Source organism: Microtus pennsylvanicus, chromosome 1 (genome assembly GCF_037038515.1).
Source record: "Microtus pennsylvanicus isolate mMicPen1 chromosome 1, mMicPen1.hap1, whole genome shotgun sequence".
NCBI lineage: Eukaryota > Metazoa > Chordata > Mammalia > Rodentia > Cricetidae > Microtus > Microtus pennsylvanicus.
In genome coordinates this window covers 143923782-143942102 of record NC_134579.1, presented here as the reverse complement: position 1 = coordinate 143942102, position 18321 = coordinate 143923782, and the positions used below count along the sequence as shown (strand labels likewise).

General features: G+C 47.6%; 1 protein-coding gene across 4 annotated transcripts in view; it reads right to left on the bottom strand.

Annotated features, from left to right (window-relative positions):
* Positions 1 to 2243: 2243 nt before the first annotated feature.
* Positions 2244 to 18321, bottom strand: part of Hif3a (hypoxia inducible factor 3 subunit alpha) — a 29071-nt gene continuing 12993 nt past the window's right edge. For 2 of the 4 annotated variants that reach the window (XM_075990516.1, XM_075990525.1), the window contains exons 7-15: positions 17137 to 17243; positions 16749 to 16896; positions 13112 to 13224; positions 12314 to 12504; positions 10625 to 10726; positions 9278 to 9549; positions 7919 to 8030; positions 4138 to 4219; positions 2244 to 2394 (exon numbers count right to left, since the gene is read on the bottom strand). In XM_075990516.1, the coding sequence (XP_075846631.1) occupies positions 2297 to 2394; positions 4138 to 4219; positions 7919 to 8030; positions 9278 to 9549; positions 10625 to 10726; positions 12314 to 12504; positions 13112 to 13224; positions 16749 to 16896; positions 17137 to 17243 (1225 nt within the window). In that variant the 3' untranslated portion in view covers positions 2244 to 2296. The remainder of the gene's footprint in view (positions 2395 to 4137; positions 4220 to 7918; positions 8031 to 9277; positions 9550 to 10624; positions 10727 to 12313; positions 12505 to 13111; positions 13225 to 16748; positions 16897 to 17136; positions 17244 to 18321) is intronic. The other 2 variants (XM_075990545.1, XM_075990535.1) reach the window with 2 other exon arrangements.

The following is an 18321-nucleotide window of genomic DNA, read 5'->3' as shown; positions in this document are numbered from 1 at the left end:
AGGTGAATCCCTGTGAGTTCAAGGCCACTCTAGTTCCAGGACAGCTAGGACTGTTTGTTACTCAGGGAAACCCGGTCTTGAAAAACAAACAAACAAAAAAACCAAAACCAAACCAAACCAAAACAAACCAAAACAAACAAAACTAAAAACAAAAACAAAACAAAACAAAAAAACAAAAAGCAAACAAGAAATAAAATAGGGAGCGGGGTGGTGTGGTGCACACCTTTAATCCCGGCAGAGGTGAGCAGAATAACAGGTGCAAAGTCCTGGATTTAATCCTCAATACCACACACACACAACACAAAAATAGTCTGCAGTGACAGGGAACAGAAGACATGGGAATCGCAGGGATTTTGAAGAAGTCTAGAAGCGAAGAATATTACAGGATAAGTTTTGTAGTAAGAGGATTCTGGTGGTCGTAGACTCTAGACCCAGAAAGCCTTACAGATGATGTAATTCAAACCACCCTTTAAAGCACTGTGAGGTTTGAAAACAGACACAACTGGGGGCTGTGAAAGCCAGTCCAAGAAAGAGCTGAAGACTATGAGATCTGGCATTAGAAGAGTTTGAAGAAACTGTAGCAGACCATGGTGTAAGTGATGCAGTCTGGAGCCAGCGGGAAGTCAATGATAGCAAAATCTAGAACCAGGGAATGTCAGAGAAGGCTAGTGGTCATACAGTTTGGAACCAATGAAGACTAGAGGCAGCGTAGCCTAGAATTAAAGATGTTCACAGATATAGTCTAGAGTAGCAGTTCTCAACCTGTAGGTTTCAACCCCTTTGGGAGTTGCATATCAGATATTCTGCATAGCAGATATTTACATGATTCATAACAGTAGCAAAATTATAGCTATGAAGTAGCAACAAAAATAATTTCATGGTTGGGATTACCACAATGTGAGTAACTGTATTAAAGGGCTGCAGCATTAGGAAGACTGAGAACCACAGCTCTAGAACCACAGAAGATTGGAGGGCCTATATTCTAGAACCAGAGAAAAGGCAGAAAAGTGGCACAGTGTAGAACCACAGTGGGGTCATAAGGTGTGCATTTGAGAACCAGTTAAAGACCAGAGAACGTACAGACTAGGAATAGAGAAGGCTAGAGGTTGCATGGTCTAGAACTGAAGAAGACAGGAATAACACAGTTTAGAACCATGGAGGCCAGAGGCCACAGTGTCTATAACAAGGAAGGCCAGAAGCCATAAGCCTAGATCCAGAGGAGACCAATGGTGGCACAGTTTAGATCCAAGGAAGGCCATAGGCCTCACAGTCTAGAAACGGGAAAGGATGAAGGATATGGAGTCCATGGATTGTGCATTTTAGAAGGAAGTAGAAACTCTAGAACCAGAGAGTCCACAAGCCTCTAGAACCAGGGAAGGCCCAAGGGCATACAATCTAGAACCAACAAAGACCAGGGGCTACACAGTCTAGATACAAAGGCCCTGGGTCTTGCTGTCTAGAACCGGGGAAGATGGAAAGTGGTACAGCCTAAGACCTGGGAAGGCTAGAGGTTGTACAGTCTACAAACAGTGAAGGTAGGAGTCAAGTATTCTAGATCCAGGAAAGGTTGGAGATTATGCATCTGCTAAGTAGAGGAAGTTGCTGGATATACCTAAAACAGGAAGATCATAAATGAAGACATTATTTAGGGTAGGTTGGTGCTGGTAGGAAGTCAGGAGCAGAAATAGCAGGCAGATTGGGTGGCAGCTTGGGAGGCTGAGACTCCACAAGTAGCTGGGGGTGAGGTCTGACCCTGAGTCTACCCACCTTTGCCACCCACTGAAGAGGGGGACATCGCAGTCCTACATTGCTGCGAACCCTGTACAATGCAGAGTGCCCGAAAGAATTATTGTGAAAAGGATAAAGTAAAGCTGATAGAAGGAAAGCAAAAGCAAACACAAAAAACAAAAAATGTGATTTTGGTTGTCCAAACTCCATGGGGCCAGGATCAGAGGCAAATCCCTGATTCTTCCAACCCCTTATTCTCCCAAATAAAGCAGAGTCAGAGAAAGGGATAGTGAGGTAACCAACTATGGAGAATCCCAAGAGAAGTCCTGAGAGGAGGTGGAGGGGGTTATGCACCCCCTCCCAGAGGTCACTGAGCTGCAAATAATCCAAGAATCCCCTGAATGGGTGAAGGCAGAGGGTTGGGGGGGTCTGAGGTAGGACTGAGGCTGGCCGGGGGTGTTGGGGGGCACTCAGAGGAGAGAGGCCCCATCCTGGATGTGAGCTGCTGGTGTGGAGTGTGGCTGAGTCCTCTCTGGGGTAGAAGAAGGGATCTGGGAAGAAAGCTGACTCAGTGGGCCTGGGCCAAGCCTGCCGCTGGTGGGATGTGGTTCCTGGGCTGGGTAGTTTCCTCAGGCTGGTAGAGAGAGAGCAGCGAGGGAGCTAGTCCTGCAGAAAAAGGGAAGGTCAATCAGGAGAGAATTAGCACCCTATATATGCACCTGCATCTAAAAGCAGGGAGGCCTGCTGGCAAGATAGCTCAGAGGGTATAGGTGTCTGCTGCAAACCCTGACTGGCTGAGTTCTGTCCTTAAAAGCCACATAATGGAGGGTGATAACAGACCACTGAGTTTGATCCTCAGGACTCACTTGAAGTTTCGAGTGAGACCAAAGCTTTTGATCGCTGCAAGGTAAGATCACCATAAAAAGACAAACAAAGCTTTTGATCGCAGCACAGTAGGATTACCATAAAAAGACAAAGGAGCCGAAGGCTGCAGAACCAGCACTGCCCCACCCTGCAGTCACAAGGGGAGGTGTTCCTGTTCCTTCAGCACTTACTATACAACAGTTCTTGGGTGGGTTCTGTCCATGCAGCATCTCCATAAGTTCATTTGTCCAAACAGGTCCTCCAGTAAGAACTGTATTCGTAAACTCCCACTGACAGTTGGGACTTGAGGCTTTATAGCAGCTGTCCCAAAGCCACGTGGCTGGGAGTTGCCTTGTGGGGTTACTTCAATTAGGTCAAGCTTCGGTGTGGAGCTCTCTCTGGGTCCACCCCAAGGGGTAGCCGTGGTAAGTTCTTACCCTCCTTAGGGTCTTTCTTTCTCTCCACAGGACTTGAGAAGAGGGAAGGAAGGGCTACCTGATGGCACCCTCTGTACTTGATAGTTTTGTGTCAACTTGACATAAGCTAGAGTCATTTGAGGGGAAAGAACCTCAACTGAGAAAATGCCCCCATAAGATCGGGTTTTAGGAAGGCTTATAGGACATTCTCTCTCTCTCTCTCTCTCTCTCTCTCTCTCTCTCTCTCTCTCTCTCTCTCTCTCTCTCTCTCTCTTGTTTTGTTTTTAGAGACAGGGTTTCTCTGTGTTATCCTGCACTTGATCTGTAGACCCGACTGGCCCTGAACTCAAATCCACCTGCCTCTGCCTCTTGAGTTCTGGGATCAAAGGTATGGGCCACTATCCAGCTATAGGACATTTTCTTAATTAATGATTGATGGGGAAGGGCCCAGCCCATGGTGGTTGGGGCTATCCCTGGGCTGGTGGTGGCTCAAGCCTTTAATCCCAGCACTTGGAAGGCAGAGTTCAAGGTCAGTCTTGACTGGCTCCAAAACCTGTCTCAAACAAACAAAAAACCTCAAAAAAGAAAAGAAAAGGAACGGAAAATAAAAAAGTAAGCAGCTGGGCAAGGCACAGGAGCAATCCAGTAAGCAGCACAGCACCCTCCACAGTTTCTGCATCAGCTCCTACCTCCAGGTTCCTGCCCTGCTTGAGTTCCTGCCCTGACTTCCCTCCATGATGAACTATAGTGTGGAAGTGAAATAAATCCTTTCCTCTCCAGGTTGCTTTTGGTCATGGTGTTTCATCACAGCAAAAATAACTCTAAGTTACCCTCCCTCACCTACCCCTGAGATGGTTCCATTCTTCTTCTTCTTCTTCTTTTTTTTTTTTTTTTTGGTTTTTCAAGACAGGGTTTCTCTGTAGCTCTGGAGCCTGTCTTGGAACTAGCTCTTGTAGACCAGGCTGGTCTCGAACTCACAGAGATCTGCTTGCCTCTGCCTCCCAAGTGCTGGGATTAAAGGCGTGCACCACCACCGCCCGGCAGTTCCATTCTTCTGTTAATCATTTGTGGAACCATCCAGAGTAGAAGTGACTTGAAGTTTCTGTATACCCAAGCTGTTGTGACTCACCCAAGGCCTCATGGGAATCCAGGAGTGGGGTTCTGGGATCCTGCTGGTTCCCTGGGAATTGTCGACCTTGCAGAAGAAAACTCTGGGAAGTTAGGGAGACGGAGCTGTCACCATCAGCGTCAGCATCACCATCAATGTCATCATCAGTACCATGACATCATCACCAGCATCAGTAGCAGCTTCACTACTCTCATGATTAGCATCAACCACAGCACAGGATCTTTAGCATCATCAGCCCCATCTATATCACTTCTATCACTAGTATCAGCAGTACTATCACCGTCATTAGCATAATCACTCTCATCATCATCGTCATTATCATCACCATCAGTATTATCACTCTCATCATCATCATCATCATCATCATCATCATCATCATCAGTATTATCACTCTCATCAGCATCATCACCATCAGTATTATCACTCTCATCAGCATCAGCACCATCAGCACCATCACTCTCATCAGCATCATCACCATCAGTATTATCACTCTCATCAGCATCATCACCATGAGTATTATCACTCTCATCAGCATCATCACCATGAGTATTATCACTCTCATCAGCATCATCACCATCAGTATTATCACTCTCATCAGCATCATCACCATCAGCACCATCACTCTCATTAGCATTATCACCATCAGTATTATCACTCTCATCAGCATCATCACCATCAGTATTATCACTCTCATCAGCATCATCATCATCAGTATTATCACTCTCATCAGCATCATCACCATCAGTATTATCACTCTCATCAGCATCAGCACCATCAGCACCATCACTCTCATCAGCATCATCACCATCAGTATTATCACTCTCATCAGCATCATCACCATGAGTATTATCACTCTCATCAGCATCATCACCATCAGTATTATCACTCTCATCAGCATCATCACCATCAGTATTATCACTCTCATCAGCATCATCACCATCAGCACCATCACTCTCATTAGCATTATCACCATCAGTATTATCACTCTCATCAGCATCATCACCATCAGCACCATCACTCTCATTAGCATCAGCACCATCAGCACCATCACTCTCATTAGCATTATCACCATCAGTATTATCACTCTCATCAGCATCATCACCATCAGCACCATCACTCTCATTAGCATCAGCACCATCAGCACCATCACTCTCATTAGCATTATCACCATCAGTATTATCACTCTCATCAGCATCATCACCATCAGCACCATCACTCTCATCAGCATCATCACCATCAGTATTATCACTCTCATCAGCATCATCACCATCAGCACCATCACTCTCATTAGCATCAGCACCATCAGCACCATCACTCTCATTAGCATTATCACCATCAGTATTATCACTCTCATCAGCATTAGCACCATCAGTATTATCACTCTCATCAGCATCATCACCATCAGCACCATCACTCTCATCAGCATCATCACCATCAGTATTATCACTCTCATCAGCATCATCACCATCAGCACCATCACTCTCATTAGCATTATCACCATCAGTATTATCACTCTCATCAGCATCATCACCATCAGCACCATCACTCTCATTAGCATTATCACCATCAGTATTATCACTCTCATCAGCATCATCACCATCAGTATTATCACTCTCATTAGCATTATCACCATCAGTATTATCACTCTCATTAGCATCATCACCATCAGTATTATCACTCTCATCAGCATCATCACCATCAGCACCATCACTCTCATCAGCATCATCACCATCAGTATTATCACTCTCATCAGCATTAGCACCATCAGTATTATCACTCTCATCAGCATCATCACCATGAGTATTATCACTCTCATCAGCATCATCACCATCAGTATTATCACTCTCATCAGCATCATCACCATCAGTATTATCACTCTCATCAGCATTAGCACCATCAGTATTATCACTCTCATCAGCATCATCACCATCAGTATTATCACTCTCATCAGCATCATCACCATCAGTATTATCACTCTCATCAGCATCATCACCATCAGTATTATCACTCTCATCAGCATCATCACCATCAGCACCATCACTCTCATTAGCAGTAGCACCATCAGCACCATCACTCTCATTAGCATTATCACTACCATCACTGTTTTCAGCAACAGCTCCATCATCATCATCATCATCATCATCATAACCACCACCATCACCTGTCAGACAAGACAGTATGGTGCAGCAGTTAACTGGAGTCTGGTGAGTACTAGTCATCCAAGAGACTTTGGGAAAAACCACCGTTCTAGATGTCCTCTGGGTGGTCCTCCCACCTTTCCCTTCCTCTGTGACCCAAGAGGCTGATCCCATTGCTGTGCAATTTTGCTGTGTTTTCCTGCTGTACTCAGATGATGGACCACCCTAGCAGGTGGGAGGAGGAAGGTGGCATTCTAGCTGTTTGCCTGCTATGGTTGGCTATGTCCCACTCCAGAAGGCATTAGGCCTTAATTCTAGGGGCTAGTGCTGGCCCTAATGCTGCAGCAGCGTGGGCTCGCTTGCACTGTCCTCACACCATCCACAAGCTTGTTAACTTCTTCCCAGCATCCCATTTGGGTGTGCCACCGAGATGGACTGATCACGCTGCTTAATTTCCTCCATGTAATCTGTCTCACCATAATGACGACATTGATTTATGTAAGCATTACTCAAGACAGGGTTTCTGTGTGTAGCCCTGACTGCCCTGGAACTCATTCTGTAGACCAGGCTGGCCTCAAATTTACAGAGATCCACCTGCCTCTGCCTCCTGAGTGCTAGGATTAAAGGCATGTGCCACCATGACTGGCAATATTTGTTATTATGAAGCAATATTAAAGTGTACTCAAAGGAATAAATAAGTTAATCTTGTGAGATACTTATTGCAGCCAGGATGAGCACACAGTAATGAAGAGCTATTGATATTATCACTCACACCCTTCATATGCAAACATTTCTTGCAGACCCTGGAACTGAGTTCTTTGGGAGATAGGGAGGTGTTAGACAGAGGCATTGTGGAAGTCATACAATCCAAGATGGCTTTACCAAAAAAAAACAAAAAACAAAACAACAACCCAGCCAAACAAACAAACAAAAAACAGATTTTGCTCATTGTGCAGAATAATGTTTATCTTGCTTTTTAAAAAAACTTTTGTTGCTAATTTTTTTAAAAAATTATTTTTAATTTATATGTATTAGTATTTTATCTGCATGTATGTCTGTGTGAGAGTGTCAGATCTTGGAATTAGAGACAGTTGTAAGCTGATATGTGCGTGCTGGGAATTGAACCTGGGTCCGCTAGAAGAACAATCAGTGCTCTTAACCACTGAACCATCTCTCTAGCCTCTCTTGCTTTGTTTTTTGAGACAGGATCTTATTATGTAGTTCATGCTGACCTCAATCTGCTAATCCTCCTGCCTCAGTCTTTCTAGCATTGGGGTTATGGGCGTGGCCACCACACTCAATGTTTATTCTTTAAACTCTGCAGTGGTACTCCAGATCCTAGGCTGTCTCATGTTGGAGTGGGACCATAGAAGCAGAGACAATTCCTCCTCCTCCGATGAACTGCCTCATTCCTCTTGACCAACTTTGTTTCTCTTCTTAGTGATAGCTATGTATTTGCAAAGTCATTTCATGCCCATTAGCAGACTTAAGAGGATCCAGGTCCTGTCTGCAGCCGGACCACTGATACTTTGTCTGACTTTCAGCCAGCCACTGGTCCTCTCTGGTTTTCCCATCTATGAAACACGGGTTTGAAACCTGCTAGTTTCAGAGCAGAACCTCCACCCCCAACTTCCTAGACCTACCAGGCTGAGGGGAGGCAATCGGAAGCTTCCAGGTTCCAGGCTGGGGGACCGCTTGGCGGGCTTTGTTTCCAGCTGCTCCATCCCTTTGTCCTCTGAGCTCTGAGCCAGGGCCCTGCAGAGACACAGGCAAGACTCAAAATACAACAAACCTGGGCAAGTGTTGGTACCCTTGTTGGAAGCCAATGGTCTTCCCAAACAAATGTTTAGTCCTTTACATGCATGCCTACCAATCCACCCATCCACCCACCAACCATCCTCTTATTCATCTGCGCTGTGACCTAAGTTTCCACACATGAACCTTCATTCACCTTCTCCCCACCCCCATCTATCCATTCATCCATCCGTGCATTCCTTTCCGCACTCATCCTATCCACCCATCTGCTCACCTATCTGTCCACTCATTCATCCAGCTATCATTCTATCTTCTTCTTCTTCATCTGGTGATCCACCTATACTTCCATTCATCTACTGATTAATCAACTCTCTCAAGACCCATCTAGCCACTGATCTTTCCATTTGTCCTTCTCTCCACCCACATATTCATCCATCCATCTAATCACCCATTCACCTCCAGCCACCATTCACTCATCTGTTAATATTTTATCTATTCATTTATCCACTTACCTACTCACCAACCCATTCACTGAATTTTTCTCCATCTCACCATCCATCACCATCCATCTCACCGTCCGTCCATCCATCCATCCATCCATCCATCCATCCATCCATCCATCCATCCATCACCCCACAATGGCAATAAAGGTCAGCACTAGAGAATCTGCCTAGAACCCATCAGTGAGGGGACTGGGGTTATCACTCAGTAGTTGAGCACCTAGAATCCCCTAGTGAGAGGCTGAGCTTTGTAACCTTAAACATGTGACTGAATGTATCCAGACTGGGGGATTCTAGGTAGAGGCTCTACCACTGAACCACCTCCCCAAACCCTCACTGGGGGTTCTAGGCAAGTGCTCTACCACTGAGTCACACCCGAAGGCCCTCACTGGGGGGTTTCAGGCAGGTGCTTGGTCAATTCTAGGCAAGTTCTCTACTGAAGAGCTATATTCCCAGCCCCAGTTTCTTCCCATTAAAACAAAAAGTGTCAGTAATTCATATGTAAATGTGTCCCAGTGATTGATTCCTGGCTGCAGTGGGAGTTGGGTAAGTGGGGAGAGCAGGAGGGGGCTCCAGTAGGGGGCTCCATGTAAAGGCTACAGAGGCTGCAATAAAACTGGCATATGCGGGGAAGGCCTGGCAGGAGAGGTGGAGACGGGAAGCATGCTGAGGGGTGGGGCTGATGCATGAGAGTGGGCAGGGATCTTCCATTTGCCTGTGTTATATCCCTCTTTCACTGTGGCTCACCTCTTCCGAGTTCCAGGCATTAGGGAGGCTGTAGGGGGATCCCCCCTGGAGGGGCTGGAGCAGTTCAGTCGTGGATCGCTCCCCCAGCGGGGCAGCAAGGAGGGCTCAGGGATGGGGGGCGACAGGCCATGGAAGCTCCGAGCACGGGGTCTGCGGGCCACCCCAGGAGGTCTGCGGTGGGTCCTGGGCAATTGCTCGCTGGAGTTGAGCTGGAAGTCATCATCCATGGAGATGTAGGGAGCCAGCATCTCCAAGTCCAGAGTGTCAGGATCCTGAAAGGGGGCAGGAGGGAGTTTATAACAGGGGCTATGGCCTGGGGTGGAGCAGGGGGAGGGTCCTCTGAGTGGTCCGCCTGAAGAGCTGTTTTTCCTGCCCTCTCTCTCAAATGGGTACAAAGACTGTGTGCTAGTCAGTTCCTAAGGTGATTCAACGATTCTCCTTGGGCACAGTCCCCTTCCACAGAACAGGATGCTGTGTGTCCTTCCTATTTAGCTGGAGGGCATGACAGCTGTGGCAGCTGTCATTTGCGGCACTCTCTGTCTCTGTGTCTTTGTGTTTTTGACCGTGTCTCTCCAGCTCTGCCAGTAGTCCTGCCTTTCTATCTCTCCCTTCTTTGTCTCTCTCTCTTCCTATCTCTCTGTATCTATTTCTTTGTCTCTGTCTCTTCTCACTCTATCTCTCTCCCCTTCTTCATCTGTCTCTTCTTAACCCCTGTCTCTCTTTGTATCCTTCATTTGTCCCTCTCCCTGTCTGTCTCCTTCCATCTTTCCCCTTCTTTGTCTCTGTGTCTCTCCAAGTGTCTTCGCTCCCTCACTGTCTTTCGTTGTCTCTGTCTCTATCTGGATGTCTGTTTTTCTGTCCCTCTGCCTCTGTCTTTCTCTCTTACCTTATCTGTTTCTGTCATTATCTATTTTTTTTCTGTCTCCCTCTCTCTTCCCTTCCCTGTCCTTCTGTCTTCCCTTTCCCATCTTTGGTCAATGAAACAATGGTCTATCTATTCCATTGTCTATCAATCATTCTATCTACTGGTCCATCCATCCATCCACCCACCCACCATCCATCCATCCATCCACCCACCCACCATTCATCCATCCACCCACCCACCATTCATCCATCCATCCATCCATCCACCCACCATCCATCCATCCATCCACCCACCCACCATTCATCCATCCACCCACCCACCATTCATCCATCCATCCATCCACCCACCATTCATCCATCCATCCATCCACCCACCATCCATCCATCCATCCACCCACCATCCATCCATCCATCCATCCATCCATCCATCCTATCACCCTTTTGTAAAGTCAGATAAACTGACTCCTCTAAGCCAGTACTCACCTGAGCTTTATCTAGATCTTTCTCCACAGTCTTGTTTTTCCTGGCAGTGGAGAGTCTGTATGCATTCTCTAAGCCCCCAAGCAACTGATCTGGGAGATCAGCCTGGAGGGAAAGAGAGCAGAAACACCAGAGATTGAGTCTGGAAGTGTTCACAATTAAGATCTTGGCATGGAGGTAGGAGTTTTTAAACTGGAGCTTGCAGGGGATCAAAGAGCAATACAAACAAAGGTGGTTTTGTTTGTTTGCTTATTTTTGTTGTTGTTTTATTTTTTGCTTTTGTTTTTCTGAGACATTGTCATAATGTAGCTGGGGAGGGTTTAGAATTTAGGCTCTTCCTGCCTCCAGTTCCTATCCTAAATTCTGGGATTACAGGCGTGTCTCATTATTCTTGGTCTGTCTGTCTATCTATCTATCTATCTATCTATCTATCTATCTATCTATCTATCTATCATTTTGAGGCAGATTCTGTGATGGTTAGCTTTGTCAACTTGCCACAACCCACTATCACCTAGAAAGAGGGATTGTCTACGTTGAATTGGCCTGTGGAGATGTCTGTGGGTGATTGTCTTAATTAGTTAATTGAGGTAGGGGCTGGAGAAATTGCTTGGTGGTTAAGAAAATTTGTTGCGCAGGGTGATGGTGGTGCAAGCCTTTAGGAGGCAGAGGCAGGCAGATATCTGAGTTCGAGGCCAGCCTGGTCTACAGAGTGAGTTCCAGTACAGCCAGGACTATTATATAAAGAAACTCGGTCAAAAAACCAAAAAAACAAAAACAAAACAAAACAAAACCACAACAAGAAAAAGAAAAGAAAAGAAAGACAATTTGTTGCTTTTCCAGAGGATCCAAGTTTGATTCTGAACATCCACATGGTGGCTCAAAACTATCCAATAATTCCAGTTCTGGGGCTTCTGATGCCCTCTCTGGCTACCACAGGAACCAGGCACACATGTGGTACACATACATATACATGTAGACACACACACACACACACAATTTAAACTTAATTGATGTGAGAAGACCCAGCCCACTGTGGGTGGCAGGCACCATTCCCTAGTTAGGGGTCCTGAACTGCATGGGGAAATGATGCTGGGCACAAGAGAGCATACATCCATTCATTTCCCTTTGCTCCCGACTCTAGATGTGATATGACCTATTGTCTCAAGCTCCTGTCGTTGTGGCTTCCCTGCAGTGATAAAATAAAACCTGTAATTACGAGTCAAAATAAACCCTTTTCCCCCTGAGTTGCACATGAATGCAGATGCCCAGCGTTCAGAAGAGGTTGCTGGATTCTCTGGAGCTGGAATTACAGGTGGTTGTGAGCCATTCAATGTGGATGCTGGGACCCAAACTCTGGTGCTCTGCAAGAGCAAGCGCTCTTAACCACTGAGCCGTCTTTCCACCTCCCTTTGTCAGGACAGTTTATCACAGCAACAGAAACAAAACTAGAACAGGATCTCATTCCAGGCTCATCTGGAACTCACTACATAGCTAAGCCTGGCCTTGAACTCAATCCTCCTTCCCAAGTACTGGGATCTTGAGTGTGTGCCACCGTACTTACCTTATAACTTAGGTCTTAGAGAAACCCATCTCATCTCTGAGATGGAGACATGAGAACAGAGGACAGCAAGACTCAAGTCAGAAGCCCAAGCAGAATGAGTTCTGTGTGCTCAGGGACATGACACTGCTTACCGGAAGAGGACTTTGGGGTCGACGTGTAGCCTGTGGGGTGCTGGGGGTGGCGGCTATGGGATGCCCATCCAGAATGGGTGCCATAAGGCGGCGCAGATCTGGGCTACAGAAACGGCGAGGGTCAGCAGCCAGGGAGGCCTCACTCAGGGCCGGAGGGTGCAGGAAGGCCAGAATCCGGGGAGCAGGTGGGTCTGGAGGATGAACAGAACATAGTGGGATTACCGAGGGCTGAGGGCCAACCCCTGCTCTGCTGTGCTCAGCCTAGAGGATGACTGAGGATGGCCATTGTGTTTATTGTTAGAGAGGAGTGGCCAAAAGGCCTCATTCTAGGCCATTTCACAATCAGATTGCTATGGAGCCTTGGAGGGTCCTTGGGGAGGGGCTTAGTGGCTGCAAACAGCGTCTGGCCATTGCATTCCTGTGTGTTAAGACTGGCTGGAGGCATGCACCTCACCCCCAAGGAGTAGGGAAGTGTGAGCGACAGGGAACCACAGTGGGAGGAAGAGAAGGCGACAAGAAGCTCATGCAGTCACCTCACTCTTGGATGTAGGGAGGACTGGAAGGAAAGGCATCCTAAGCAGAGAAACGGCACGGGGGGGTGGGGTGGGTGGGGGGAAGGGGAGGCAGTGAAGGGAAAGAGTGTGGCATGCCCTGAGTGCCGAAAGGAAATCAGTGTGGTTTGGCGGGCGAGTGACAGGAAGAGAGGCAGCAGACGGTCCCACAGGGCCTTGTCTGCCATGTGAATGCATTTAACCTTTCTTCTAGGGGTCCTCAGGAAACAATGGCCTTGATCCATACCTAGACTGTTGCCAGGGATACCCTTCTGTGAGGAGGTACCCCGCTGAGAAGGTCTGCGAGTGTGTTGCTCTGTTTGTTCCAGGGACAGCACCACTCCTGTCTCTTCAACCCGGCTGTGGGGGAGGGGGGAAGCAGGAGAAAAAACAGTGGGAGTCAGAGAGTGTCCTTGCCCACCTTCCTGCTCAGGTGGCTGCTCTTCCATGTCTTCCTACAGAGGTATTATCATCTAGGAGTTAAAGGGAAGGGAATTTGCTGCTTTCTTACCAGGATTTATTTTGCTTGTTTTGAGATGAGTCTTGTGTAGCCCAGGCTGGCCTAAGCTAGGGATGGCTTTGAACTTCTGATTCTCCTGTTTTCACCTCCTGAGTGCTGGGCTTACAGGCACATACCACCATGCTCAGGTTATGGGGTCCGAGGGGGAATGCCAGGCTTTGTGTATGCTAGGCAAGCACATCCTTGGCCCATCAGAAATGCTTTTACTCCCAAATTTATGATAAGGGAGACTCAATCTATAAAGGCATCTATCTATCTATCTATCTATCTATCTATCTATCTATCTATCTATCTATCTATGTGTTTATTTGTTGTGCTGGGGATTGAACTCAGAACCTTAAGCACGCTAGGCAAACCCTCCTCCAGGCTGCTCCTGCAGTGGTGTTGAAAAGAAACTTAAAGCCTGGAGTGGTGCAGCCAACACGTATTCCAGTACTTGGGAGGCTGAGAGGCAGGAAGTTTGAGAAGCTGGTTTGAGCTACTGCCATGAGACCCTGTCTCAACAAGACAAAATAAAACAGAATTTGTTGGGCTTGATGGCTACTGCCTGTAATCCCAAGACTTTGGAGACAGAGGCAGGAGGGTCAGGAGTTCAAGATCAGTCTTAGCTACATAGTGAATTTGATGTTGGTATGTTCTACAGAAAACCGCGTCTCAAAAAAACTTAAAAAAATGCCAAACCCATATTCTTCATTACATTTCCAAATATGAAGAATTCATAGCTATATTTCTATGAATAAGCATTTATTTGAGAAGCTTCTATTCATAGACATCTCCATCCTCAAGGGAACAGGTTTATAAATACATCCTTTTTCGTCCCCCGCACCTCCCATCCCACAGTCTCTGGCTCTGGAGACAACCCTAAGGCTGGCTGGGTAAATTGGCTTTGGAGGAGTGGATCTGAGGTTGAGGACCATGCATTCATTTGCATTTCATTAGCAAAAGCATCCCATAGGGCAGAACACAAGTACATCTGGTGCTCCCAGCAGCTCCTGGAGAAGTTATGATTCTACCCTCCTAAGCCTATCCTGGGGACATACCAATTTAAGGTGGCCAGCTTTATCCCCCTGAAAGACAGAATGTACATAGTGACACGGGCACACACTTGGTACGCACAGACATAGAGGAATACCTGTATTTGGAGGAAAAGGACATGCACAAAAACCTCTATGCAGCTGGGCGGTGATGGCTCACACCTTTAATCCCAGCACTCGGGAGGCAGAGGCAGGCAGATCTCTGTGAGTTCGAGGCCAGCCTGGTCTACAAGAGCTAGTTCCAGGACAGGAACCAAAAAAAGCTACGGAGAAACCTTGTCTCGAAAATCAAAAAACAACCCAAAACCAAAAAACCCAAAAACACCTCTATGCACTTTGTGTCATGTATATGCATGAAGACTACATGGAGCTCATTCACTTATTCAGTCCACAGACACCTCTTAGTTAAGCATCACTACACAGAGGTTGAGAACAAGAACTCTGAAGCTAGCATCTTGGGTTCAAATCTCAGCTCTGCCATGTCTGAGCTGTGTGACTTTAAACGTGTGACTGAATGTCTCTGCCTAGACCAGTGTGCTCTAGGCAGGGGCTCTACCACTGAGTCACACCCTCAGCCCCTCACTGGGGGATTCTAGGCAGGGGCTCCACCACTGAGCCACACCCTCAGCCCCTCACTGGGGGATTCTAGGCAGGGGCTCTACCACTGAGCCACACCCCAGCCCCTCACTGGGGGATTCTAGGCAGGGGCTCTACCACTGAGCCACATCCTCAGCCCCTCACTGGGGGATTCTAGGCAGGGGCTCTACCACTGAGTCACACCCTCAGGCCCTCACTGGGGGATTCTAGGCAGGTGCTCTACCACTGAGTCACACCCTCAGCCCCTCACTGGGGGATTCTAGGCAGGGGCTCTATCACTGAGCCACACCCCCAGCCTTTCACTGGGGGATTCTAGGCAGGGGCTCTACCACTGAACCACACCCCAGCCCCTCACTGAGGGATTCTAGGCAGGGGCTCTATCACTGAGCCAAACCCCAGCCCCTCACTGGGGGATTCTAGGCAGGGGCTCTACCCCTGAGCCAAATCTCCAGCTGTTTTGAGAGATTCTATGCAGGAGCTCAGCTCCTACCCCCCAACCCCTGCCATTTCTCCAGCCCCTCACTGGGCCATTCCAAGCAGGTGCTCTACTCCAGACTTTAGCAATTTGAATTCCTAAAGTGAAAATATGCAGCAATATGACATGTGGCAAGGATGGGGAGCACTGGGGTTCCCTCTGCTGGAGGGAAGCAGAATGGCACAGCACTGTGAGAAGAGTTTTCAGTTCCTTAGAAAGTTCAGTTGTCATGGAAACATATGACCTCCGCATTCCCCTCCTAGATGCTTACCCAGGAGAAATGAAAATGTTCATTCTCACAAGATCCCACTTGCGAATGTTTATAACGGCTGTTTGTATAACCCCCCAAACAGGACACAGCCCAAAGTCCCCCAGCTGGCACATAGATAAACAAACAGTGGCTGATTCATTCTCCAGACCACTAGTCACCATGAGAAAGGAACTGTTGGTCTGGACCTAGTCAGCACTCGAGAGCCCAAGGCAGGAGGATTGCTATGAGTTTGATACCAGCTTGGCCTATATGAGAACCTATCTCAAAACACCAACAAATGTTTTTTGTTTTGTTTTTTTGAGATAGGGTTTCTCTGTGTAACAGCCTTGGCTGTCCTGGAACTCACTCTGTAGATCAGCTGGCCTAAACTCACTGAGATCTGCCTGTCTTTGTCTCCTCAGTGCGGGGATTAAAGGTGTGTGCTGCCGCCACCACCACCCAGCAAAATAAATATTTATTTATATGTGTATGGATTTTTGCTTGCCTATATGACTGTGCACCATGCATGTGCAGCATCCACAGAGGAGGATGCCCGATCCTCTGGGACTGGAGTTGCAGATGGGTGTGAGCCACCATGTGGGTGCTGGGAATTGAACCCAGGTCCTTTGGAAGAATAGCCAGTGCTCTTATCTGCTAACTCATCTCTTCAACCTCTTCAACCCATTGATCTATCACCAATAATTTTTTAAAAAAATTAGCAAGGGGCCCTGGTGGTACATACCTTTAATCCTAACATTTGGGAAGCAGAGGCAGGTATATCTCTGTGAGTCTGAGGCCAGCCTGGTCTACATAGAGTTCTAAGACAGTCAAGGTCACTTAGAGAAACCTTGTCTTGAAAAACAAAACTAAAAAAGAACACACAGATGCATATGTGCATTCATATGATCATATGTGTTCCCCACAGGCACACATGTACACTTTCTTATACACGCACAAAGCACAGGTCTGCCAATGCATCCCTCTATACACATTACACCCTCTGCTCACCTGATCAGGAAGTGGACACAGATGATACTTTCTGACTGGGGGCCCCGTCCCCCTGACACCACTGTAGCCTGAGTCTGAGTCCACAGGTAGCCTCCAGTCCGGGCCAGAAAGCGATACTGTCCCGTTACTGCCTGGCCCTTGCTCAGCACTGGGGAAAGGATGGATGGGGGTCAGTGTCTTAGCAGGGACACCTGAGGACAGAAAGCTCAGGAAGCTAGAATTAGGGATGAGAGGTCATAGAAGACAAAAATGCAGGCCCTAGCATTTGGGGTTCCGGGGGGCAGGAGTCTCACAACACCCTGGGCTTTCTGTTCAGGAGATTGGGAATTGCTGTTAGGTGGGATCATGCAGCAGCTGGCTCTGGCCTGGGGACATGTTGGTCACCTACAAGTGTGGATGCTCCTGCTGACTGCATCAGAGTCCAGTGCATGGATGTATTCGTAGGCAGAACAGCCAATCAGGTCATCAGGGCTGTAGCCAGCGACTTCTGCGATCCTGTAGTAAAATGGAGAGGTACTGGTCAAGGCCCAGATGGAGGGAAAGGGCAGGTGTTACAGACAACAGCAACAGAGAGACAAGGGGAGGTAAGAAACAGAAAGAGTGTGACAACTTACACCTGTAATAACAGCACTCAGGAGGCTGAAGCAGGATTGTGAGTTTGACTGTGAACTGAAATACAGCAAGGCCATATCTCAAAAAACCAACGGCTCAGGGCATACCTTAGTGGTAGAGCCTAGAACCTTCCATTGAGGGGCTGGGGGTGTGGTTCAGGGGTAGAGCCCCTGCCAAGCATGTGTAAGGCCCTGCATTCCACCACTAGCACCACAACAATAAGTAAATAAGTAAATGAAAAAGAAATTAATTAGGTGTGTGTATACGACAGGGTGGAAAAGGAAGAAGCAGAGAAGATAAAGAAAATAATGTGAAAGAAGCATGAAGCTGGAGCAGAAACGTCAAAAAGAAAGAATGAAAATCGTTATAGACTGAAAATGAGGCCCTTTTATTGTGCTCTGCACTGGGCGATGCAAGGAGTGATGAAGACAATGGCAAATAACAGGCACGATTCTCCTACAGGACAGCTGAGGACATGGAGGTGCAGAGAGGCGAAGCTACCTGGGCAGTGTTACAGACCCAGGCTGGAAATCCAAGGCATCAGAACCTAGAGTCACTGCTTCCGAGCATGTAGCTACGTTGGCAGAGACTTTCCTAGCATGCACAGAGTCCTAGGTTCCAACCCCAGCATGCCTGTAATCCCATCCCTCGGGAGGTAGAGGCAGGGAGGTTAGAAGTTTAAGGCCATTCAGAGACAGACAGGCATACAGGCAAGCAGGCACACAAAGAATTTGGGCAAAACTGGACACACACACCGAGAGAAAAAGAGAGAGAGAGAGAGAGAGAGAGAGAGAGAGAGAGAGAGAGAGAGAGAGAGGAGGAGGAGGAGGAGGAGGAGGAGGAGGAGGAGGAGGAGGAGGAGGAGGAGGAGGAGGAAGGGAGGGAGGGGGGAGGAGGAGGAGGGGAGGGAAGGAGGGAGGGAGGGAGGGAGGGAGGAGAGAGAGAGAGAGAGAGAGAGAGA